We start from the raw sequence: 25,954 nt of genomic DNA on the forward strand, positions 1-25,954 counted from the left end.
ATTTATTACTAACGCAAAATATTTAGCAAAAATATTAAGTAAAAAAAGGAGTTTTTCTGTTATGACAATTTAATAAAATTTTGCACCATTTAAGACACCTTTTCATATTCAGAATTAAAAATTTACAGCTTCATAAGGATAAAACAAAATTTACAAAAAGCAGCAGTTATACACTCAGAAATAACGAAGATTTGAATATTGTTTGTTTTACCCAGGAAATTTTTGACGCAATTTCCATAAAAAAAAAAATTAAAAATTAGAGTCATCGATTATGAGATCAACGTGAAAGATCTTTTTTTTAGGAGGTAAGGACAAATGCGCCAACCAACGAGACAATTATCCCAAAGATCGTGGTGAACTTCTCTGCAATTTTAAAGTTTGCTGAATTCGTATCTGATTCTGGTGATGCATCCCTCTCCTCGGACTTTACCGTTTCCTCCTGCAAGCAAGTATTTACAAATGTTTCAGTATATACATATATATTTTTCAGTTTCGATTAACAAAAATGAACGTATCGTAATTGTAAGTAAATCATTTCTTCTTTTCATTTTCAGGAGCTGGTAGTGAGATTTAAGAAAAAATAAAAGAAGCGAATATTAAGTTTGAAATGCTATATAGGTCATTAAACTGAAAATTAATTGGTTCATTCGCAATATACAATTCATGTAAAATAAGTATTAAAATTGAAATGAATTAAAATTTATATAAAATAAATATTAGACTTACAACGAATTAAGCATTGAAATCTACTTTACTTTTGAAGATACTTTACCTTGACATTTAAATCGGCCACACTTTTAACTACTTCGTTCTGCCGAAAAAAAGAAGTTAATATTAATCTGATAATAAGGCTGGGTAAAATAACTAACTACATAACGATTACGTTATTCATTGATAGGATTACAGAAATGTCGTTTATGTAATGCCCACGCGACGCGTTTAATTGCTCTGATTAATGAACACGGCAATTTCAATTCTATGTCGGAAGAAGTATACTTTTCGTTATTTTAAAGCTAATACGTGTCTCTAAAAGAAGCGATTATTAGTTTGCAGTGTTATTCAAGTCATACGATTTATATGAAATAAATATTAAATTTGAAATAAATTAAAATATACATAAAACGAATATTAGACTTCCAACGAATTAAACATCGAATTATGAATACTTTACCTTGGTGTTTAAATCGGCGACATTTTTAACAACCTCGTTCTGCTGAAAGGGAGAAAACAACGTTAATTCAATATTAAGGGTTGATTATAACTTGAATTATTTTATATAATATTGAGATTATGTTCCATAATAATACGATTGCAGAAATGACGTTTATATAATGAAAATGACAATTCTAACTTTATGTCGGATTTTCGTTTCAAAATCGGATTCGAATTAGGCAAATGGTATAGTTTTCTATTTAAAAAAATTATGTAATGGCCGATAGCAATGATATTAGGATTTATTATCGTATATCGTGAACGATAATAAAAGAAAATTAATATAACACTGTGCACGCATGACTCAGATCTAGCAGTGAAAGTGCGTATTTTCCTTTCGCAAACTTATTTAATTCACAGCGTAACATACTGGATAAAGTACTGTTTAGAAGACGAAGTATCGTTTTACCTTAACACTTGGAACTTCAGCTTTGTTGCCGTCATCCTGCAATAAAATGTTTATTTTATCGTACAGTGAATTACAACATTTGATTACCAATAAATACTTTTACGAATGCATAATTATTATAATTATACATTTATAACGTATAATAAATTAGCATTTATCGTAATTTATTTAATCCAGCAATTGGAAAAGTAGAAATAATTTGCCATCTGTATTACTAATACAGCAATGTAACTGATTTACATTACAGCTTGTGTTTGATTTATATTTACAAAGACTAAGACCAATCTAACTAATACTGGCTAATCTTCAATAATTTGTAACTTTGTTCTGAATAAAAGGAGCTTGTGACGGCAAATCTAATTAAAAAGAAATTTTTTTAACTCCTAGCTGATATTGTTAAGTTATAGTTACATTATAGTACTTTGGGTTAGTTAATTTTAATTTGTATTTTATGTTTTATGTAATATAATATATAATTAAAATTATATAGAATATCTTAAATGCAAAATAAAATTAAATAATCGTTAATATTAAATAATCTAACTCAGACTGTTTTGATCATCTATGATCCAATGATACTAGGTGTTGAGGTGTTATGTAATACTGAATTATAATTAATACATAGCAAATAATTTCAATGTAAAAGTAAAACAAGAATATATACTAATATATATGCGTCGTTATAAAAATAACCTTAATAGATGGAAAAATTCCTGTTTCATGTTCTATACTTAATACCCATTTATCATTTTATGATAAGTGGAACATTTACTACGGAATGGCAATTCAAGAACGTATCCTATTACACGATATAACATGTATTTATCATGCAAATTTATATTGCAAATTAGAATTTGTTATGAAAAAAGTGTACAAAAAGTAACAAGGCGAATTGCAAAGAAAGAATCCTAGTTTTCTTTAGGAAAAGAATTCTTCACCATTTAAGGATCTTTTTAACTCTATTTTGTTATATATTAATTACGTCTACATCATGGAAACTACTTATATTATGACAATTAATTATATGACTACGAACTAATTAAACTCCACCGTAGTAATTAATCATTCGTTCGATTTCCAAGTAAACGAGAAAGTTTTTCACAACTAGAAATTAACTCAATATTTACATGAATCACGCTTATCTACAACTATGATTATATTAATTATCGTAGCCTACAAGTCCGTGGCCCAACTTTAACTGTGTTCTTTTATTGTTAACGATTGTATTCCATCGACGTCCTCGAGGTATATACAGAGATATATACGAGATATAGTTTCAAGTATCAGTCCCTATATTTTTTCGACACGAATCATATTTGATACTCAGCCGGAAATAATACTAGAAAAGAGCTGGTAATTTGAAACGTGGGTGTTACGGTTAAAATTACCTTGACAGAAATGTTAAGTTAATAAAGTAACAGGTCATATTTCGCATGTTGAATAAAAATTTGATGAGTAAATCAGTTTCCATGTTATTTATTTTTCTATAATGTCATGCTACTTAAAAGCTTTATATCCATGTGTCTATATTATTTCGATTGTCTTCTAATCTAAATATTGCTAAATTGTTGTTTTAGTATTATAGCACTTGATACATCTATCTTTCTAGTTTGGTATACATACTATACATCAACACCTACGAATTTTTTTATGATTAACAGTTTGATATAGCAATTTGTACAATTTTTTTTTGTAGTAGTTCAAGGTAGTACAGTTTTTTGATCGAAGATCAAACAATTGAGCGCCATTCACCGATTCGAACGTATCTTTACATACTGTCACATATCGATTGCATGCAGAATGTATGTTAGAAACATTTTTCTGATACATCTTATACCCGGAAAGGTCATGATTAATTTCAGCTTGTGTCAGAACCATGAATTTGAATTACATGTAACAAAATGTCCATACGAAATCGATCCTTTGGTGGAATTCAACATTTTTATTTATATTCCATCATTCTATATATATTATCCTGTGTATTCTATTTTTAAAATATCACTTGACAATTTGTGTTCTCAATTAAGAATTTTTTGACGTGAATATACAATCGTTTTATTTCGTCCTAACAATTTAACGAAGTTGGATGTACGTAGAAACGCATAAAAGGATATTATACACTTAAAATGATCTCTGTATTACACGCAATAGTTTTACCAGATACTTTGAAGATCAGATTTCAAATAAGATAATATGATGGGCGAAACTATAGGTATTTGACAGAAGCACAAAAGATTTTCTATTTTCCGTGAAAAAGGTATTCTAATTTATTAATCAGATTACTAAGTATGTATATAGACGTCTAATTTGTCATTGGTCAAATAAAATTTAATTAATTGTTTACATGCTAATTAATTTGTTAGTTTTCGTTTTATTTCATCGAAGAAGCATTGTTTCCGAATATCGAACGAATTCCTATTTTCTGAAATTCATTCACCAACATGGGAATTGTTAATCGACAAAAGCGACCGTCATTACTGCGACTATCATGATATTCCTATTACTACACTGTTTTCTCAGGTTCAATGTCTAGGTTACTATCGAAGAACGCTATTTATACTCGGAAGTGGTTTGTATCAAGTATTCTTGGACAGTTTGAAACTGTCGTCATACCGGTGAATTCGATTCTAACTTTCAACGAACAGTTCACCTCTGTCTCTATCCTTCATTTATTATTATGTACTATCCTTATCGTTCATTTATGATAAACGGGGTAATAGTCAATGCTACTAATCATACTACTCGTTACTTGTTACTACATTACAGTGTCATCTGTTTCATTTTCTCAAATATTTGATCCTTTGATTATTATTCCGACGTTGATTCTAATGTAAACTCTACTGTATCAACAAACTAACAACTAGAATTTGTAATATGCTAGTATTTCTTGCATAATTTTGCAACAAATTATTTTTGTCCCAGGAAAGATCAACATTGTCTCACCGATTTTTTAGCAGTATCTCGAGACGTTCTTCTTAGCACGGCCACGTTATGTGGTATGATCTTCAATTGAGCAACAGGAGGCGAGTTAGCGTCATGTCGACGATTTCTGCAGCCGGAGTCCTGACAGCCATTGGCAATGATATGTTTAACGGCAGTTGGAACGTCCCAAATTGTCGTGGCCTCGCGAATCATTTTGGCGGATGGTCCTTGTGCAAAGAATGGTACAGGTTTGCCGTCGTGCGGGCAGGATTCTATCACTACGAGCAGCGTATCCTGCGATGCCTTTTATCATCATTTTATTAACATTAATCGATGAGAATGAATTTTTGAAACGATATAGGGAAATAAAACGAAGCAGAATGATTAAAAAAATAAAAAATCTAAGAACAAGTGGAAAAGTTGAGATTGTTGTGAATGTAAGTACTTTGAAAAAGTACTTTTCGTTTAATAGTACACTAACGATGTTCCAGTACAAGACAGGAAATCCTCGTATATCGTAATTAATCCTAGCAGCAGCGAAAGCGTTAACGAGTTATCCTTGTTAAGGAAATACCAAATGACTTTCTCAACTCGATACCATTCGCTTATCGCGAAAACAAAAATTATTATAGAAAAGAAAAAAAGAGTTCGTTTTCCCTTTCATATCTTTTATCAAGCATAAATTTTTAACCGCGGTAAACATTTTTAAACGAAATTATTACACAAAATACGAGTATTATTTCTACTATTTTTTCGTACATATGTTATCTCGAGAAAACTAAGCGTACAATTACTTTTCTGATCTATCCTAGATCATCTGGCTTCGTATTTGATAATAGCAACAGATAAGACATACTATGTACTGGGAAATTAAATTGCACGAATCAAAAGCATTACAAATTCCTGCAAAATTATTTACTTCGCGCTGTAGAAACTCCAATGCTGAATCGAGCTCACTGGCAGACACCGAAGCAACCAATATGAAACCTTTCTCGTTTTCAACCGACTTTAGCTCCTCGACCATGTCCACGAAATTGGATCGAAGAAGATGCGATTTGCGAGAGGAAATAGGGTCCTCTGAGGCAGCGACGTTTCTACCGAGAGATTCCAGCAACGACCGAAACAGAACGAGCCTTATTTTGGAGAACATATCGAACACGTTCCACGCAGCTTCATCTATGTTGTATATAGCGATTGGAAAATATATATATTGCAAAATTGATGCTCAGTCATAATATTTTTTTCATACTGCCAGATTGGTGCATATAAAAAATATTGTTTCTTTGAAATTTGAATTTGACAATTAAATTTTCAACTGATGAAAGAAGAAAAAATTTGTTATAAATTGCACCCACATATTCAAAAGGTTTGTATTAGAAGATTTGTAATTGAAACATAGAAACCTCGTTATTGGTAGCATCGGTAATAAAAAATATTTAATAACAAAAAAGACTACCTGAAAATAGGGAATATTAGCAATTTGAAACATTCATATGTTACGTTGCACGTTATTAAATATTTTATTAAATACTGTCTTATATTTATAAAATTAAAATACTCACCGTCTTCTCGAGCGTTTTGTGGAGGCATCAAAGGAGGGACTCGATCGATCGGTTTTCCTAAGTCGATAACGTGCCAGTCACCACGAATTTCCGGCTTCGCTTTATGAACTTCCGGTTTCATGTTAATCTCATCAATTTCGTCAAAGTCTCTTGAGAACCCTACCGATTCTTCAAATCCGAACAACGATGGAATAGTGAAGTTCGCGTTGGATAACGTTCCTGTTTACAAAAAAATGTTGTTACTAGCAAAAGAATATTAAAGAATAACATAAAATATAAAAATATAGACAAATTATTATTTATGCTGAACATTTCGCTAAACACTTTGCTAAATATATTTTCTGAAGACATAAAAGAATTTGTGCGACTTCAAACAAGTACGTTGAGAAGCAAAGAGACTATGTTAAAAGGGTGATGTCACTGAAAACTGACTATTTTTGTTGAAATTTAGTTTATAAGCACGTTGCGGATAATCATTGACTTTTCCTCGTTATATCTATATACAGTTATTAATTTATGTCTATAATGGAACGCAATATAAATTTACAAAGTACAGCGTTACATAAATTTTGAAGAGCTAAACCTGTAGTCATTCCCTTAACATCTCGAGTCCAAAGCAACAATGTTGCAATGTTTGAACGCAGTAAGTGTTCGCAATCGTGTTTCTTGTCCCTATTGCCGGGAATTAGTGCATCGTCCAAAGAGAATCTTGCCTTGTCTGCTTGGATATTGTTACAACTCTAAAATAAATTTCAATTTTTCAAACAATGATAGAGTTGATAACAACACGATTTTGCTCGCCAATTGTTGTTTTTGGTTTTTTCTATTCCATTGACGTTAAATCTAACATTTGATTCCTGAATTAAACGATGTTCGTAATTACTAATTAGTAAAATTCCCTTATAAAAGACAAAATAAACTGACAAGTTTGCAAACTCGATCACACAATTTTTCTATACTTGATTTTAGCCTTATTTTATCCTATAGAATCCCTCTCACCTCACACATACCCGGAATTTAAGCACGTGACGTGTCCTTGTTTATTTATTTAATTATTCACCGATCGAATTATTAAAATTATATTAATACATCATATCTGACACGAAATCATACCTGAAGCATCCCTTCAACGGAGAACAGGCGCGAAGCCTTGAAATTCTTCCAGAAATCTTCCTGATTTTGGCCCGGATCAGCGATAATCACGACGACATTCCGTGGAGGAGAACTTGAAATCGTTTCTATAGCCGTTGCTTCTTTTACAAAATTAGCGTTTTTGGTTTTCGGGAAACGCGTGTCACTTTCAATATCCTCCATGACAAAACCGAATCTTTTCTCGCGCGTCGTATTCGCAGGACTCGTTTGGTCGATGGTCCTCGTTGACAACTTTGTGTCCGAAATTTGCAAGCCTTTGTCGGTACCAGTCACTTCCGTTTTCGTACTAGAGACGTGATCCACCGTAACCTTCTGCTCGGTTTCCAGTGATGATACCACGTTCCAGGTAGTTGGAACGTTTACTAAAAAAAAGACACGATTTCAGTACAAAGTAGCTGTATGAAATATAACTTTGCTCCGCAAAATTGAAAAAAGAAATTCATGTTTGTCGGATGTTTACTATCGACAATGATTATTTTACAAAAGATAAATATTTTGTACGTTACCCGAGCGTTCCGGGTTAAATCCAGAACAAGACAGCATCATCGACATCGCTGCGCCCAACAAAACCGTCAAGAAATGTTCTTGTAACATTTTGCTTCTTAAAACGAGAGATTTATATTCGATAAAAACAGTAAGTTGTACATATTACATCCGGCAATAAAACTGATTCGTAACATCGGACGTTGAAACTATAAAGCTTGTCATACCTCGCAAGATTTCAGCAGAAAATACCTCCAACTTGAATAAGAAAATGTAAGATGATGTTCAATTCGATGTATTTCAGACTTTCAAAATATAATATAAACAGTATTTTCAGTTGAAAAATCCACAAACGATGGATATGTCCGTTCGCTTCTAACAAAAGAGAACGTCTATGATCGACGGTTGTAGAATGAACAAAATACGGTGTTCGAGTGAATAAAAGAGTACTGACTTTCGACCAGACGTTTGTTTTTCAAGGCACTGGAAACAGCTCCCCTACGATTAATAGTTTTTCTTACGCTATTTATTATTATGATTGCTATTATAATGATATTGTTATAGATAAATATTTATTGTCATATTATTTGCTACTTACAACATTCTTCTTCTCCACTGATATTTCTGTTTAAGAAGAAAATTCTCGCAAATAAATTTAAAATGTTTAGACATATAGTATTAAAAATATGTTAAATAACATGTACATAAAAATACATACACATACAAATGTATATAAAACAAACATATTGTTTTAATGAACATTCATAGATTTGAATAAACTGATATCTAAATAATTTAGACTTAATAATGTGATGAAAACGTAATACATTAGACCATGTTTGCAGTTTTTTGATATAATATTTCCAAGTACATGCGCATGTATGTAATTTACTTAGAATTAATCTTCGCTCCGCTTCGGGCATTGATGTCTCTGAAATTTCTTCTTTCGACGATGGAACATAATTCACAGGAAAGATATACATATTTCAAATAGTTTCAAACAATTCATATTATTATTCATAGTCTTTTAAAATAATTTCTCTACCGTACCATATATATTTTACCATAATATAAAATATAACATGGTATTATAAAAATCTTATCCTTTGATCAAGTCACAATTTTTTAAATAAAATATTGTAAGGTGTTGTAAATTATGATATGTAGATTATAATCTTCCAGAAACTCAGCTAAAGTCGTTCTACTTGTGTGAAAGAGATGCGACAAATAAAAGTTTTCATTTTTCTGTATGCTTCTTGAAGAATACTTCGTCTGAAGGTATTTTAATTAATCATAGCTTTGGTATCACGAGTTTTCTGTGATCACTTGACGTAAATAGTGTCAAGGCTGTTTAAAGTACCTCTATAATAAGCATGTATGAACATCTATAACATACCCTAGATAACTACTCTGAGATTTTCTTCCAGCTTTACAGTTGAAGGGACGACGTATGAAAAACACGAAAGAAGACAACGTTCGTGTAAATAATGAATAACGTAAATTAGAATCTTTATCGTGGAAAATTTCTTCCAAGATGAAAAGAAATCGTATCAAATATCAATATTAAATGAAAATCAACGTGTCAGTGTTAGCAACTGAGAATTACTTTTTTCATCTTCTAAACTGTATCAAATTGTTTAACCAATTGACTTATAAATTCTAGAAAATGATTGAAAATTGCGTTTTGGAACATGCGTGACAAGTAAATATAGAGATATAAGAATATCAGGAGTTGCTTTGTTTTTATGTTGTACTATGATGAAGAAACGTTATTAACAAAAATTACAAATATATTTATTAATTATATATATATATATATAAACTTGAAATATAATATAAATTACTTTGTATGTAGAGACACGACTTAATGAATTTTAAATCAGATAAATGTAATTTATTGATTGAGCTATGATTGTACCACGTTGCATATTATTTAAAATGCGGATTGTAAAGCAAATTACTGATGAATGTACTAACATATGTATGTGTACGTAATTGTAGTCTTCCATTATTTAATATCACGTCTTTACATTGAGAACTATTAAGCAATAACGCGGATAATCTTTATTAAATAAAAATATTTCTTCGCAAAAGTAGAGCAAATATAATAAGTTTATTTGATTAAAATATAAAAATATAATTTAATTATTTTATTAAATATTGTTTCTCTCTTACTATATAAATTTTCTGTTTTTCCTGGTACTAGCAGAACTAATTCGATGTAAAAGCTTTGTTATTTAGAAAAATAGAATAGCGAAAAAGTATTAATCTACCACCTAGACTGGTCATCGAATCATCTACTTTTCATCCGAAAGTAATTTTCTTGAACTTCTTTTCCTTAAATATAGATCTAAGAATTATGATTGTTTTGACATCTACCATTTATCTGTAATATTTGAATAAATATCGCGTAAATTAAATTACGAGTTGTTAATTTTGGAAACAAAAAGAACATCTGTGTGAAAATTTAAAAGTTGATATAATGTAATAGGAAAAGAAGATAATTTAAATGCAGAATATACTAGTAAAATACTGATACTAAGGCATATGGAATCTTATAAATAATTTCATTCCGCACGTTGTGAAAGACAGTTCCTTTATATCGATAAAATAAACAGGGTATTCATAGAGTATAGCAAAAATTGCTTCAGTATTCTTCATCGAACTATGCTTTCTTTAAGATGTAACATTTCAATCCTTTCAACTTTATAGTGAAGACGTTGATACATATTTGTCTAGTAATTTGGTAAACATCTGAAGCGAAGAAAAGAAGAAGAAATATTCAATATATTACAACCATTCCTTCAATTCTCTTCACGAAGATATGAAATTGCATAAAAATCGGTAGCCTATTAATATATAAACTTTTAGGGAAAGAAATTCCTAATCACAATTTTTAGTAGACAAAACAAATTACGTACTATATAAATCCTTAGTTCTCTTCGTATAATTTACAAAAACATATAAAATACCCAAAATGAGGTACTCGTCAAAATCCTTAACTGAAGAAACTTTGCTTCTCCTCGTAAAAACTGCATAACATATGAAATTACATAAAAATCAACAATCTCTACCAGCAAATCAACTTTCAGAGAAATAACTTCCCTAAACTCCAACGATAAACGGATCAATAAAAATCTTGGAAGTAAAGAAGGGACGTTTCCATTGCAAATCCCAATAATCCGAAGAATCGCTGTGGTGTGTTTCAACTTTCGAGAATATGAGTGTTCGAGACTTTCTTATCGGTCACGGCATATTTCTTCCCGTCCTTACTGTAGTTTCCCGAACGGTGGTGGTTGCAGTCGTCGAAATCTGAATAATTGATGCGATTAGGAAGCTCCGTGTCGACGGTACAAGATACAATATGGCAACGAGCAAGCCGGCAACAAACGTTCTCGGACGTCTGCGCTTCGGTGCCCTGTCGGCGATTGGTCCACGTTTGGTACCCTGCCGACCTGGAGGGGTGTCATCGGTACGACAGGTGGCGGATATCCAGGGGGTGGGAAGAAAAGAAAAAACGAAGAGGAACCCCTGGCTTGCCGAGCAGTGACGATCCATCGCGCTGTTCGTGTGTCAGTTTTCGTCGATAAACGTGTGCCCCCCGGCTGCACGCACCGCGTTTCTCTCGGCGAACTCGCGAGGAGTTCGCGTTTTCATCGTGGATTTGAATCGCGTAACAACGTACCCGCCTCAAGGTGAGAGAACATTTGAAAGTTGAACATCGATTTGTGAGTCGATGTTTTTGGCGAAAAAGTATTTTTCGTTTTCGTCGATGAATCGAGATGTGGTGTAAAGGTTTCTGAGCATCCTTGATAGAAAAAGGTGGCTGGAAATTGCTAGTTCTGTGATTTAATGTTCCTGCTATCGTGATGATATAAAAGGATCGGATCGAGAAGTGATTTGATGGAGATTTTTCGAAACATTTGTTAGCTCTATCGTGAAATTGATGTCATTAGGTCGAGATATAAAATGGAGATATGATATGCATATGAATGGAGATGTGATTGATTTAAATTTAATAAAATATTTATTAGCTATATTATTTAATTAAATAGACTAAGAATTAAATTTGGTTGAAGATTTTTTGAGATATTTGTTAGTTTTTCGAAGAACGAACTTGCTTGTGTAAAAAATAAGGGACGAGATTGGGTAACTTTAATGCTTGATCCGGCATTCGATGTTCTTGGTACAACCATTGCCTGGAATTGAGTTCAAGGATGATTTAAAGATTCTGATAATATCGATGCATTTTAACTATCTTCATAAAAAAATTGTAACAATATTTCGAACATCGAAATAGATCGCATAGAACATCGAAGTAGTTTTATTACGAAGTTCAAAGTTCCAAAATTACTGACAATCTTTGAAATCGTGCAGCTAAAATCGTGAAATCTTAAAGCAACTGCCCGTTTTATGTATAACAGTAAAATTTTTAAAATCGTTTATGAGCAAGAATCGATGAAACTTGCTGTTGTTTGCATGCATTTTCGAAATCGTATTATTTATGGTTTATGTAGTTTACGGTGAATCTACGCGTGGTTTTAGGAAAGTTATTGGTATTACGAAATGTAATCATTTATGGCTATCGTAGTTGCGAGGTAAACTTTTTTACAACTTGTTAAGAGATGGATCTGATGAAATATTGTTTATAGGTGTTTCACTATATTCGCGGCGAATTTCCAACAAATAAAACTCCTTGCAAATTATCCAAATTTATATTTAATATTATTTATCTAATTTAAAAAAAGAACGTAGGAATATTAGCATATTTGATACTTATCTATATTATTTATACTGATAGTGATGTTCGAAATTTCTACAAGATGGTCACATCGTTCAAACTTTGTAATAAATTAGGCTTTTTACGCGATTCTTTGCTTCGAAATCATTTTACTTACACGTTTCTTCAAAATTTTCATTACACATTCCTCCTTTAAAATGCATAAGCAGAAACGTCGAATAAAATTGCAAAGATAAAAATTTCTCTTCGATCAACGTGTCTTTAAACAATTTATATCTACAGACACAGAAAAAGATATTCTATATAAAACAAACTTAACCAATATTGGAAGTAGTGTAGGTTTGCAATCAAGTAAAATATTAAAATGCTTATTAGAATTGTAGTTGACAAATGTAAAAAGTTTTGGAAGTTGGACGTAGTTTATTGGCGTTTTTATAGTTGAATACGTGTAATTTTTTAGACAGACTGACTATTTTTTGGAATATAATTTGGAAGCATATAGCAATGCAATATTTAAATACTTCTTTTATATTTTATGTAAGATTTTTATCATTTGCTTGTTCTATCCTTTTAGTATTCAAAGAAGAGTCACAAACTTTGCGCTTCTATTATAGGCTATAACTCTGTAACAGACCACGAAAGTTATCATCAATACGATGACAGATGTGAAATTAAACGCGCAAACGCGTCCATGAATAATGCCTCAAGGGTACAAACCACGATGCTCATCAACTATTAAACTATACGTACTTACAAGTCTCTTGCGTATACTCATTATACGAACATTAAATATAATACGCAATTAATGTGAATTATCATGTTTATCGCTTTACGTTTATATTGAAAAAATAAATAAGGAAATACGTCTCGTTAATGTCATTATCTGCGCGATATATTAGGTTGTCCGAAAAGTGTCTTTCTTTTACAGACACGCCTTTTACAACGATGCATCTTTACACAAACATGAAACCTAATCTATCAAACGTTGTGATCTGTATCTTGATAGAACAAAATGGATCATACGTAATTCGATAAAATAATATAAAAAGAAAAATGTTGTACATCCATTATTTTCTTATAAAACGAAAGAAACTTTTCGGACGACCCAATACGTATGATTGGATAAAACTTGTAGGAGTGTATGAGAAAGTTTGAATGAATATCTATTACAAATTTAGTACTCGATAACCTTTAAACAACGAACGGAAGTAATGAAGACCTAGAGTAACTGCATTGACTTTACCCTAATGTCTACAATGACAAATGTTTAGAATATTATAGAACATAACTTCCCAATCAATTTACTTCATATGAATTTACATAATCTCTCATAGCTTAATTTTTATACGCGTCTTATGTACAATTTCTGTTTTCCTTTGAAACAAAATGTTTCCAAAATATTATGTTTAAATATTTCAAAAAGTCAGCGCCATGATTTAATATAGTTAAGTTGGATGAAAATAATTAATTAGAATTATAGGTCCAATGCAATTGAAACTAAAACAAAATATGCTATACAAAGTATACTACTGATACTAGAGATAATTCTTTGCATGTAGTATACTTTCGATGGAATATAACTAAGTTCTTCCAAACTCTTTGCTTCAGATGATGAAGTTCAAGCAACAGGGGCTAGTCGCGGACTTGATGCCCAACATAAGACTGATGAAAGCTACTGGGCATTTCATGTTCAATTATTATGCCGACAATTCTACGAAAAATATACACAGAATCTTCGCTATTGTACGTAAAATCACATTAACTTAACAAAATTATTTATAGGTAACTGTCTTATATACATCTAATTAATAATTTATACGCCTCTAGTCGTTCGTAATAAAAAGAAATTAATCAAAACCATGTTACCAAAAGGTGCACCTGATCCTGATGCTGATGCAGTTTGGGTTCTGTGGTATAAACCTAATTTTTGAGAAGGAGGATGTGGACGATCTTACGGCAAACACAATCACGATGCTGTTCTTCACGCACAGCGTGGTCAAGGTCGTTTACTTCGCAGTTAGGAGCAAACTATTCTACAGAACCCTTGGCATTTGGAACAATCCGAATAGCCATCCCCTGTTCGCCGAGAGCAACGCACGTTACCATCAAGTGGCTGTGAGGAAGATGAGAATACTCTTGCTGGCTGTCCTAGCGACCACGATGCTGTCGGCCATTTCTTGGACCAGCATTACGTTCATCGGTGACTCCGTGAAGAAAGTTGTCGATCCTATCACGAATGAGACCACCTACGTCGAGGTACCGTAATTATTTGTTTATTTTAAATAACATAGCGCTATTTATTTCTTTGTTAAAAAAGTAAGAAAATTGGTATAATAACGTTCTCGAATTTTTTCAACGATCGTTCGCTTTGGCGTTTGCAAAAATGATAAACGATAAATAACATTAAAGATTAGTAATTCGTGTAGTGTGGGTGTTAGTGATTCAAATAGATGATAAAAAATAAAAATGACAATGTTAAAATGTTTCATTTAATCTACGATGGCCTACGTTTACCTCTATCTTCCTGTAAATTAACATGGCTATTAACGACCCCCATATGCAGCAGAAAAATTTAATTCGAAAGAAGAGAAGATTAATTTCAAAATGTTAATTGCAAACGTATTCTTTCATCCAGATACCAAGGTTGATGTTGCGTTCTTGGTACCCGTACAATGCCAGCCACGGGATGGCTCACATCTTGACGTTGATATTCCAATTTTACTGGCTGGTGTTTTGCATGGCAGACGCAAATCTTCTGGATGTACTCTTTTGCTCGTGGCTCCTCTTTGCTTGCGAACAAATTCAACATCTGAAGAACATTATGAAGCCTTTGATGGAATTCAGTGCCACGCTGGACACTGTTGTGCCAAACAGCGGGGAACTGTTTAAAGTAAACTGAAATTTTTCCATATAATTTTTGTCGACAAATTTATGTAATGTAAATATTTGTACAATGAAACTAAGAGATTCGTAAAAAGGAGCTGATTAATTTGATTTTTGAGAGGCTCGTGTCCCGATCGCAGCTTCCAATGTCCATTTGTTTGCTATTCAGGCTGGCAGTGCAGAACAGCCGAGAGAACATGACCCACTACCACCAACCACGCCAACAGCACCGGGCGAGAACATGTTAGACATGGATCTTCGGGGAATATACAGCAACAGAACAGATTTTACGGCCACCTTTCGACCAACTGCTGGAATGACTTTCAACGGAGGTGTGGGACCAAATGGATTAACAAAGAAACAAGAAATGCTAGTCCGCAGTGCCATCAAATACTGGGTTGAGAGGCACAAACATATCGTAAGGTAAGTATGTCATATTTTCTTCAGCGTGTAATGCTTTGCAGAGTATATTTGATTTTTATCATCTTTATGTTCATATGTATTATTTATAGGTATCGTATTTGTTTTACTTGTATTCTAATAAAATTTCGTTATATACGTGACATTTTTTAAATGACATATATACATAACACTGATGGAATTTACATATAATTTATATAATAATCGTTGACCTTTCGTATTTTGCCGAAAACATACGCGAAAAGAATTAAAACTGAAGTCTTCGATCAACGTTATAATAAACAACATATACTCTGGAAACGCCACAAAATCCACTATAATTAATCGCTGATCGCAAGGATCGTTTGTGTAACAAAGACTATGTCGAACGCTTAAATAGAAAAAACTCTACCGAAGGACAGATATTTTGTGAAAATTGGATCGCACAGTTTAGAATTCGATGATTTAACTGGGAACCTCCAAAGTAACAATTAATTCTAACTTTACACGTATAAGAATTATAAATTTCTTTAGCCATAGGAAATAATTTTCCCATTTATTAGAAATCCTATTTTTATTATTATCAAATTCTGTTATACGGGGAAAAGGGAGTTTGTCATCGAAAAACAATCTAAAATCAATGAAAATGGCAAATTCCGAAACAATAGACCCATTTCTCGCGGTTGAAAATAAAATTTTCATGGTGAAGTTAGATTGCAGCACGTCGCAATTTCAAAGTTCGTCAACGTCTTGACTACTCCGGTATAACCCAGTTTCCCATTTCGATTCTCATCTCGACTTCGTTTCTACACGGAAACGTAATCTACGTCGACAATGAGAGAACCTTTCACATTCGCGATTCTAACAATGAGAGACTTCCATTAGGATAATAATCCCCGCGCCAGGTGAATAAGTAAATTCGCGCGATTTCGTTACCATCTACACTTTTCAACCGGTGTCAGCTTGCTAAATTTTTCCATTAAACCGTTTCTCGTGAAAAGCGATGAAAATAGCTCAACGTTTAATCAACATAAAAAAAAGAGTTAGAAGGTTTATCCCGTTTGGAATTCCTTGGAATTTTTTAATAAAAGCGATTCAGTAAGAATAAAATAGTTCTATGATACGAGTTTTAGGTCCCTGTAACGTTCAAATCCATTTATTATTGAAATATGCAGTGGAAATCTTTGTTTAAAGTTCGTAAAGGACGAACGATGAAAAATTCTTTTCTTTCTTTACGTGGACTTTATGGGGGCAGCTTTTTAATTAAGGAAGTGATTTCAAATTAACGAAGACTCTTCGCATAATGTTTGGAATTGCATTACTTATTCAACGACAATGGGAAGAATTAAATTGCATAGCGTAATCCTAATTGACCGAAAGTTTCGGAATAAATTACCATTACTTGTTAAATTTTGATGGGAACTTGTACTGAAATAAAAAGGCAACGAGACAAAACAGTTAAACAAATATAATTTATAATAGAATTTAGAATTTTAACTGAACTTTGAACGAATTCTAAATTGAATATTAAAAATAATTATTAGTCATTCGTGGACAAGAAAAACTGAAATACGTACACGGTTGAAATATATTATGTTCGATCAAATTTACAATAAATTATATTAAAGCAATAGCGTTTTCAGTAAATCGAAAAGTCGGGTAAAAAGATTGCAGAAGATAAAAAGAGAGATATTTTTTAAATAGTATGTACATGAAAATTAGCGTTAGAAAATTAAAGAAGAAATTTTATTATTTTTAAAATAAAAAAAATTAACAAAGAGAAATATAAGAAGAAAAATTAAAAAAGAAACGCATTGTTGAAAAATTCTATCTATTTCGAATTTGAATTAGCATACGTCCAGGTTCGGAATTTTCAAACGTATGTTTCGCATCTACTCTACCCTCAGTGAATAATTCAGAAAAGGCAAAGAAATTTTCCCCCGGTTGTATGTGCGAATGTAAAATCAATATTCTGTTTACTCGAGGTTTTATATTGGCTGGAGCAATCTTAGTTGGAAACAAATACATTCGTTACACATGGAACGCGTTTATTCATCGGCAAAGAAAGGTACTTTTTATTAAAAATGTTTCCTATTGCTTTTGAAATTCGGTGGAATTTATACGATTCGATTGTAATTTGGAAAAAAGTACGAGGTAAAAAAGGATCGAAATTCAAATAATATTCGCATTGCGTTAGTTTCGTGCGACAATGAATTTATATATTTAATCGAACGGATAATTCGAACGTTTTGTAGAACAATCCGCTCTTCAACAGCCGGATAATTTCTTCCATTCGGTTAATTTTATGTGTCAAGAAATTTTAGTGGCCAACTAAATTTGATCACATTGCGTAAACTCGTAATTTCTTTAACGTGACTTATCATGAACATAAATTTTTATGTAAATTTTCCTACTTTCTGCACTGAATTCTAAAGCTTGAGACTCTTTTATGAAGAAAAAATGATATCTTGTATATTTAACGTATAATGAAAAATGAACTGGAAATTATTTTTTTACGATGAGTTACCTATTTTAATTTGCATGATTTTGCCCCATCAAACATGCAGCACTTTATGGGACATACGTTTTATTATTTTATTTATTATTTTCAACTTGAAATTCAGTGGTAGTGTCTTCTTTCAACGAACGTTTTTCTCTTTTCCTTTATTATATTCTTTGTTATTACAACTTTTTATTTCGATCATATTTTCATATATATTTTCACAGTTATTATTTCTATATGTTTTAACAATCACATGACTTCCAAATGATCGAAAACGAAATAAGTAAAGAGTTAGCAAAGAGATTGAAGAGATCCATCTGAATAGATAGAACTACTGACGACTAAAGAACAAAGCATATGCCAAAAAGATCAAGTTGAAGAGAACACGAAGAAATATGAAAAGAGAAAAATAAGTGTCTGTCCATAAAAAGTAAATAAAATCTTAAAAAAAGCGCCGCCGTAAATTTATAAAATTCCTAAAAAAAATTATACAAATTAGTGAAATTTTGGGAGTTCGAATAACAGTGTTAAAATAATAAATAACGAATCTGTGAAATCAAGAAATAAGAGTCGTAATTAATTACAAGAAGCTTCGAATTGCCAGTCAAAACCCAGAAAAAGCATCGCGTACAAGAAGGAAACGTATTTCCGGGTTCTTAGTATGCGGCGAACTTTGAAAACGAAGAAGAAACGCGAAACGACGGCCGCGCCGCATCCAAGAAAATTTTCAAAGAAGACAAAGGAACGGAACTACGTTCTATGTATATAGGTTGTTCGACGGTGCAGAAACAGAGGGGATGCGTGTATTCCCACGGTGGTGAAGTATTTATTCTAAGAGAGCGCGATATTGACCGCAACTGGGGACGTAGCAAGCGGACTGGACAATTTATTGGACAATTCAGGGGTTGTACGTTGGTCGCGTTCACGTGTGCACCAGTATACGTGTCTGACACGTGTGTGTACACGTTTCGTTGCTCGACGGTGCACAGAATGCAGAATGTGTTCGATGTTTGCCCTTCGACCGCCACGCGAATCCTTGCTCTGCTTTGTTACAGAAAAATACACGAAAACCTGTTGCCTACGTCTGATATTTCGACGCATTAGCCTGATCAATTACCGTCCCTTTTATACGATAATGCTCGAAAGTGATTTTGCTTGTTAGTTGTCTTTTTCAGGGATTTTTTAAAACGAGGCAGAAGCGGGCTTTTTCGTTTCTGCAGCATGGAAACATTTTTAGTGAAATTTATAATGAAAGGAATATTAAGGTCACGCGAGAAAAATATAATAAGTCTATTTTTACATGACTTATTTGATGTAAAATTCGTAGGTTTAGGCGAAAAGATGCCATATAAAAAAAATATCTTACCTTTTAAAAATAAATCTAAGAAGTTTTGTACAGAATAAGATTTTTAATTTTAAATTAAATAAATTTAATGTTAAATTTAACGTTAATGTTTAATGATAAAATATCCAAGAATAGATTAAGCAGTAAGATTATACTTTCAATTTCTAAATCAAATAAAATAAAGAAAGGAAACAGTTTAAATAATACAAAGCTAGTTGACGGTATTTTATAAAAGTTTTATTAAAAACAATATTTATATTAAATTTGAAAGTTGTTTCCTTATAAAAGGCAGAAAGTATGTCTTATAATAATTCATATTAATATTACGTTAAAGAAATAGAGACATCGAATACCATAGCGGATAGATAACTACACTAAAGTAGAAAGGATCTTGTTTTTCATTTTTTTCAAAGAACTTTCCTTCGGGCAGCAAGACGGTATAAATAATTGTAAGAAAGTGACAGGTAAGGTACTTAAGCGGAAGATTAAAGGATTCTTCGTGGAAAGAAATTAAGGGTGGATGAAGGATTTCTCCGTTAAATTGGAAATTTCCAAGGAAATCAAGTAAAACAATGCAAAAAGGAAAGAATCATTTCTTCGTCAATTTTAAGTTTGATAGAAGTTTCGATGAAAGTAAATGAGCATGGATAAATATAAAGTAGACGGAAAATGGACAAGCTAAGAAACAAATACGAGAAAGAATGAATCTAATAAGAAAATAGCGAATCGAAGAACCGTCAAACACCTTATTCTTCCCCTTTAAAGCACTTGGAAGTATTGATCATTCAACTTGGATACAGCTAACTTGACGATACGTTGGTGAAATGCATTATTTAAACAGCAAAGGGGAGATGTGGAATCAAGGAGAAAAGAAAAAAAGGAGGAGTGATAAAGAAGACGAGAGAGAGAAAGAGAGAGAGAGAGCCAAGTTGTCCAATCATAAACTCTAACTAACTGGTTAAATGCATTCATCCAGTGAACTAGGTCGAATTAAAACTTTGTTGTATGATAGTCACGGTCCTGCGAACAGATTGGGTTTGGTATATTTCAAGGGTCTCAGCTCTTTTAGCATTTAACGAGGACTACAAGCCTACAATGTATGCAAACAAACACTGAAATGTAATGTAAAATGATAATAACGCAAAGTTCGTTTAAACAAATTTGGCAATTAATACAGTTTATTATTTGGCAGAATTTAACATCTACATTACGTTTACGGTATATTTATGTACTTAATAATTTTAATAATATTATGTAATTGGATATTCAAAAACTTGAAAATAAATTCCCTGCTTTTTGGAAAGTAGAAGTTATTACAAAAAAATATATTTATTTTATTATGGAAAATTCCGTATAGTTATAAAAGGAAATGACAGTTTTATATTTATGATGCAAACGGATAGATCTGTTTATTATTCAAATTACTTTAACATTGTCATTATTTTCTAGACTCGTAACCGCAATTGGAGACGCTTATGGTGTTGCTCTGCTGTTACATATGTTAATTACCACCATCACATTAACTTTACTTGCCTACCAAGCAACAAAGGTAATATAAAGAGTTTAACGGAAATACTTTTAACTTTTCTCCGCATAAAACAACATAAATAGCGCAAATATAAAACACAATAAAATATAGCGTAAAATTAGAGGAGTCTATTTATTAGAAGAGGAAAAGATACTCAGCTAATCTACCCCCATTTCCAATGATAAAAGAGACGAAACTTTGATTTATCTTTCAGATAAACGCAGTGGATACATACGCAGCTTCGGTAATAGGTTACTTGTTATACTCCCTAGGGCAGGTCTTCATGCTGTGCATATTTGGAAACCGTCTCATCGAGGAGGTACATATAACTATCTGTATAAATATTAATCGACTATGTATCCCAGCACAAAACGATGCAAATTTTAATCGAGTCCCGATTTCTTGAGTTTCCAACGTAGTTTTACGAAGAATGATAAAAAATTTACGTGGAATCGTTCGTATCACGTGTTACGAATTTGGAATTTACGATTCTAGAATTTTCGAGACACATACATATATTAAAATTAATAAAAAATATCAAATCATTCTCATGATACATATGTTACGAGTTCGATCATATTTCTGCGTAGATCGTACATCTCGAAATAATTCTAATTACGAGCAAATTAAACATTGTTCGTATTCATATATCGTACATTTATTATATTTCCCTTTATTTTATTTTCCAAGTGATTTCCATTCGATACCGTGATTCTAAAATATCGTAAATCAAGTTTTAATACGTTATCAATAGATCGCGGACGTTTATGCATTTACGTGAAATTTCAATTACGTGAAAATTCAGTAGAAATGTAAAAGATGTTTACGATATATAAAGATACAGATTATACAGAATGAAGTACCACTGTTGTGATATTTAAAAGACGAAACGAATCTCTCGTAAGTTTCGTTCCTTTAGTGTCGTGAAGTATGAATATACATAAATATGAACAATCTAGTTATCGATATTAAGAAAAGCCATATTTCGCATCTACCTACATTTTTTATATTATACACAGAGTTCATCAGTGATGGAAGCCGCTTACTCTTGTCATTGGTACGATGGATCAGAAGAGGCCAAAACTTTCGTGCAAATCGTCTGCCAGCAGTGCCAAAAAGCGATGTCGATTTCAGGGGCGAAGTTCTTCACCGTCTCTTTGGATCTCTTTGCCTCGGTAATATAAATATTAACTTTACTTAAATTTCTCCCGACGATCAATTTTGTCACTCGTCCGCGTTGAACAATACATTTTAATTCCAAGTAAGAATCTCGCAGTAAAATTCAGTTTGAACTAACTTTGACAATTTTAACTTCTGAGAAGGTTTGAGTTCAGTTTAAACTCGGTTGAATATTTTGGTTGTAAGGTTTCATTAAATAAAAACAACTAATTCTCCAGGTACTGGGAGCTATGGTCACCTACTTCATGGTGTTGGTGCAACTGAAGTGAACGCAGGAGATTATCTATTTTATGATGGAACGTAGAAACTGGAATGTTGGAGAAAATGGATTATTAAAATTATCAGGCAAGAGTCTTGTTCTCCGTCTTTTAGAGTACTATTTTCTATCGGATTTTCGTATAGATGAATTCAGCTGGAAACTGTGACTAAACGACAATGTAGGATTATAAACTTCAGTGATGAGTATCCTTCGTCTCTACTCAATTTTCAGGTGTTAGGGAAATCCGATGCCTCGTAATCGTATATCAGCCATACTTATTTATGTTCTCGTGGAAAACGAAAATTGTTTAAATACGAAAGATATCCATAGTATATAAGATAAATATAAAACGCAGCTATAATAATTATCATCCAATAATATTACATATATATTGATCGAAAGTAATAGAAAAAGAACTCGATCACGAGAGAAATACGAAATACTTGATCGCATAGTTTCAAAGTTTTAATTAGAAGACTAGAAAATATTATTTGGTGAAATTCAAATGAAAGAAAAAATTGAAGAAGAACGAGAATACGCGAAATATATACATACATAGAATCTAATAATAATTTATATCATTCGTCATCATTAATTCTTCTATTTCTTAAACTAACATCTAATATGATTTTAATTACACTACATTTTAATAAGCATTTTCTAATTTTTAAATTCTTACGATATGTACAGTGTCTTAACAATACACATCATTCAACTTTTAACAAAGAAAGACAAAGATTGTTAAAAAATTTACGCCTGAAAGAATAATTCGCTCAGCTACAGTGAAGAACATAAACTTTTGAGAAATTAACGCGAGTTTGGTATTTTTATATAACGTAAATATAATACATATATATATGTATTTATGTAATTTCTGTTTAGTAACTTTATCTTTCCTTTTAAAGTGGGTGAACTTATTTACAATCTTGTTTGGTATTTCAAAAGGATTAATTCTTGATCAATGAAGATGCAAGAAGGAAAATATTTAAAAAAACATATTTTTTACCAATATTAGTACATAATTTTAAGATGGAAACTAAAACATAATACCTATAAGCAATGATCAAATTAGTCTTAAGTAAGTTGCACTCAATGCCTAAGAAAGACATCGAACGGGAAATATTACGCTGATAATAATCTTGTACAATATACTGTAATGTAACTGCGAGAGTATATTTTATTGACAAACGATAACGATGCAAGAAACAAAAGTTACTTATTGCTAGTATAATTCTGTATGGTACAAACGAATTTTTGTACAAACATAAAAAATATACTATCCGTGTCAAACGATAATTAAAATTTGCATCTTCATTTTCTGAAGTAAATTTATGAAAATAACAAAATAATTTTATTGACGTGTAAATAAGCACATTAATACTATGAGTAATACAATGAACTTATTATCTCTTATTTTGAAATTATTTCTGATATAGCAATTCTTTTCAGATATACATATAGTAACTGTTATTTAGTTTTAAACATTACATTTTCAAATTATCATATTTGTTGAAATCTGTTAAAAGTTCTTATGAAAATATATAATTACAATTTATGAATTGTTTAAAGTTATCAATTTGTTTATTGAATATAAAAAGATGTACTCAGCGATATACCAAAAAGATAGTGTTTCGAATATTTCGAATATTTCAAATATTACAAAGAAATATATCTTTTTATAACATTAAAAGGTATTTTAAAATCGTCCGATCTTTTTGATGTTATATTTATAGTATTAAAAAAAGAAATAAGTATATTATAAATTTACTGATAATAATAATAAATAACAGGGATAAATGCAACTTTGCTCTTTATAGAATTTAAGATGTCATCCACTGGTGCACGGCACTTCCTCCGCCGTTAATTTATAAATACACGAACTTTCTAGCACAAATTTTTCATATTTCACAACAACTAAATGAAACATAATTTTTTCTAGATCTACAGCGTAGATAATTTATAAGAAATGTGTAATAATTTTACGATAATTTTAATATAACGATAGGTTATAAATAAATATTATTGTATACAATTTTGACGTAAATTCTCTTCTAGCCGTAGATACGTAATAATTATTTCCACATGTAACATTAAGCAGTATCAAAGCAATGTTATCGAATGCATTTAATATGAACGTTAATACTGTAATCATATTGTGAATTGAATCGTCAGTATTATAAATGATTTCTCTCTAATTAAAGCTACAATATATTTGTCTTATACAAAATGTTCTACACGCTCGATTCTTCCCTTCAAAATAATCCTATAATTTCTTTCGAAAACTTTCGATATGTAAACCATTTATTTTCAAATTTTCATGCAATGCAAATCTATTATTTGCAAATTTCTGCCTGAAATTTATTTCTTACATAAACTTTACATACATTTCCAACGTTTCTTTTCAAATCTGAATCTTTTTCTCATCGTTCTGCCATATGGAATCTTCCCTATTTCTTATTTCCGATTCTCTTCGCAAAATATCAATTTTTCATTCTGAAATCCGAAGTCTGAATATCTCATTTTCAAAACTTCACCGTCCAATCTATTTCCGAAGATCAGCGGAACCGTATCTATATCCATTTGACTGTTTGTAAAGTCTTTTTAAAACGCGAATAATCTAATCTTTCTTTTCATACTTCCATATAAAACATTTTTCTACAAAATTGTATTTTTTATTTTCAACTCTCTTCTTTAAATCTCAATTCTTCGTCAGCAAACCTCCGTCTCAAGCTTGAATCTTTCATTTTCAAGACATCGCCGTCAAATCTCCTTTCGAAAATCAGAAGGAGCGTATTTATTCCCATTTGACTCTCTCGCCACGTTTCTCAAATGCAATTCGTCTCTGTCCGGGAAGGTAATGAACTTACCGCGAATATGATTTACGAAAGGAAAGGTAACGTTGTGGGAAAATAGGATTCCTGGGCGAGTGTAGATAGTCACGTTAGAGGCGTGCATGAAATTTTCTATCGACTTTGCAATCACGTCCATTCGGGATCGAGCTTGGTAAATTTCAAATCGTATAATCAAACTAAAGATATATAGATAGTTAAGAGAGATAAACTGCGACCACCTGAGACGAGTTAATCTCCCGAGTATAAGTTTGTTCTTCCGAAATAACCAGAAGTGATCATTATTGAGAACTATAGAATATTTGCTTTTCTACTATGTAAAAGAATAATTATTTTACTTTAATTTTGTGTATTTGTATATTTTCATATTAATTTTAAAATAAGGCTTAAATCACCGAATCATGCAATTGTTGCCAACAAATTCTTGAAATTCTGTGGCATTAAAAATCATGATGTGTATGAAAATAAAAAGTGAGCAGCAAGAAGAGAATATTGTATTATTAGATTATTAATAGAACATTGTATTAT

General features: G+C 31.6%; 2 protein-coding genes across 2 annotated transcripts; one reads left to right on the forward strand and one right to left on the reverse strand.

Annotated features, from left to right (window-relative positions):
* Window positions 1–8,128, reverse strand: LOC122568094. Its single transcript, XM_043727450.1, has 11 exons — window positions 7,968–8,128; window positions 7,764–7,858; window positions 7,219–7,619; window positions 6,689–6,845; window positions 6,106–6,324; window positions 5,463–5,719; window positions 4,565–4,846; window positions 1,622–1,657; window positions 1,172–1,213; window positions 773–811; window positions 1–439 (listed from the first exon to the last, which is right to left on the reverse strand). Exons 2-11 carry the CDS (start codon window positions 7,849–7,851, stop codon window positions 299–301), a joined length of 1,662 nt encoding a protein of 553 aa, XP_043583385.1. The 5' UTR covers window positions 7,852–7,858; window positions 7,968–8,128; the 3' UTR covers window positions 1–298.
* Window positions 8,129–11,294: 3,166 nt separating this feature from the next.
* Window positions 11,295–24,798, forward strand: LOC122568174 (odorant receptor coreceptor). Its single transcript, XM_043727588.1, has 9 exons — window positions 11,295–11,435; window positions 14,090–14,224; window positions 14,354–14,737; window positions 15,117–15,371; window positions 15,534–15,787; window positions 21,061–21,160; window positions 21,354–21,458; window positions 22,159–22,314; window positions 22,537–24,798. The coding sequence occupies exons 2-9, from the start codon at window positions 14,090–14,092 to the stop codon at window positions 22,585–22,587; spliced, it is 1,440 nt and encodes a 479-aa protein (XP_043583523.1). The 5' UTR covers window positions 11,295–11,435; the 3' UTR covers window positions 22,588–24,798.
* Window positions 24,799–25,954: the final 1,156 nt, after the last annotated feature.

Source organism: Bombus pyrosoma, linkage group LG6 (assembly GCF_014825855.1).
Source record: "Bombus pyrosoma isolate SC7728 linkage group LG6, ASM1482585v1, whole genome shotgun sequence".
NCBI classification, from domain to species: domain Eukaryota; kingdom Metazoa; phylum Arthropoda; class Insecta; order Hymenoptera; family Apidae; genus Bombus; species Bombus pyrosoma.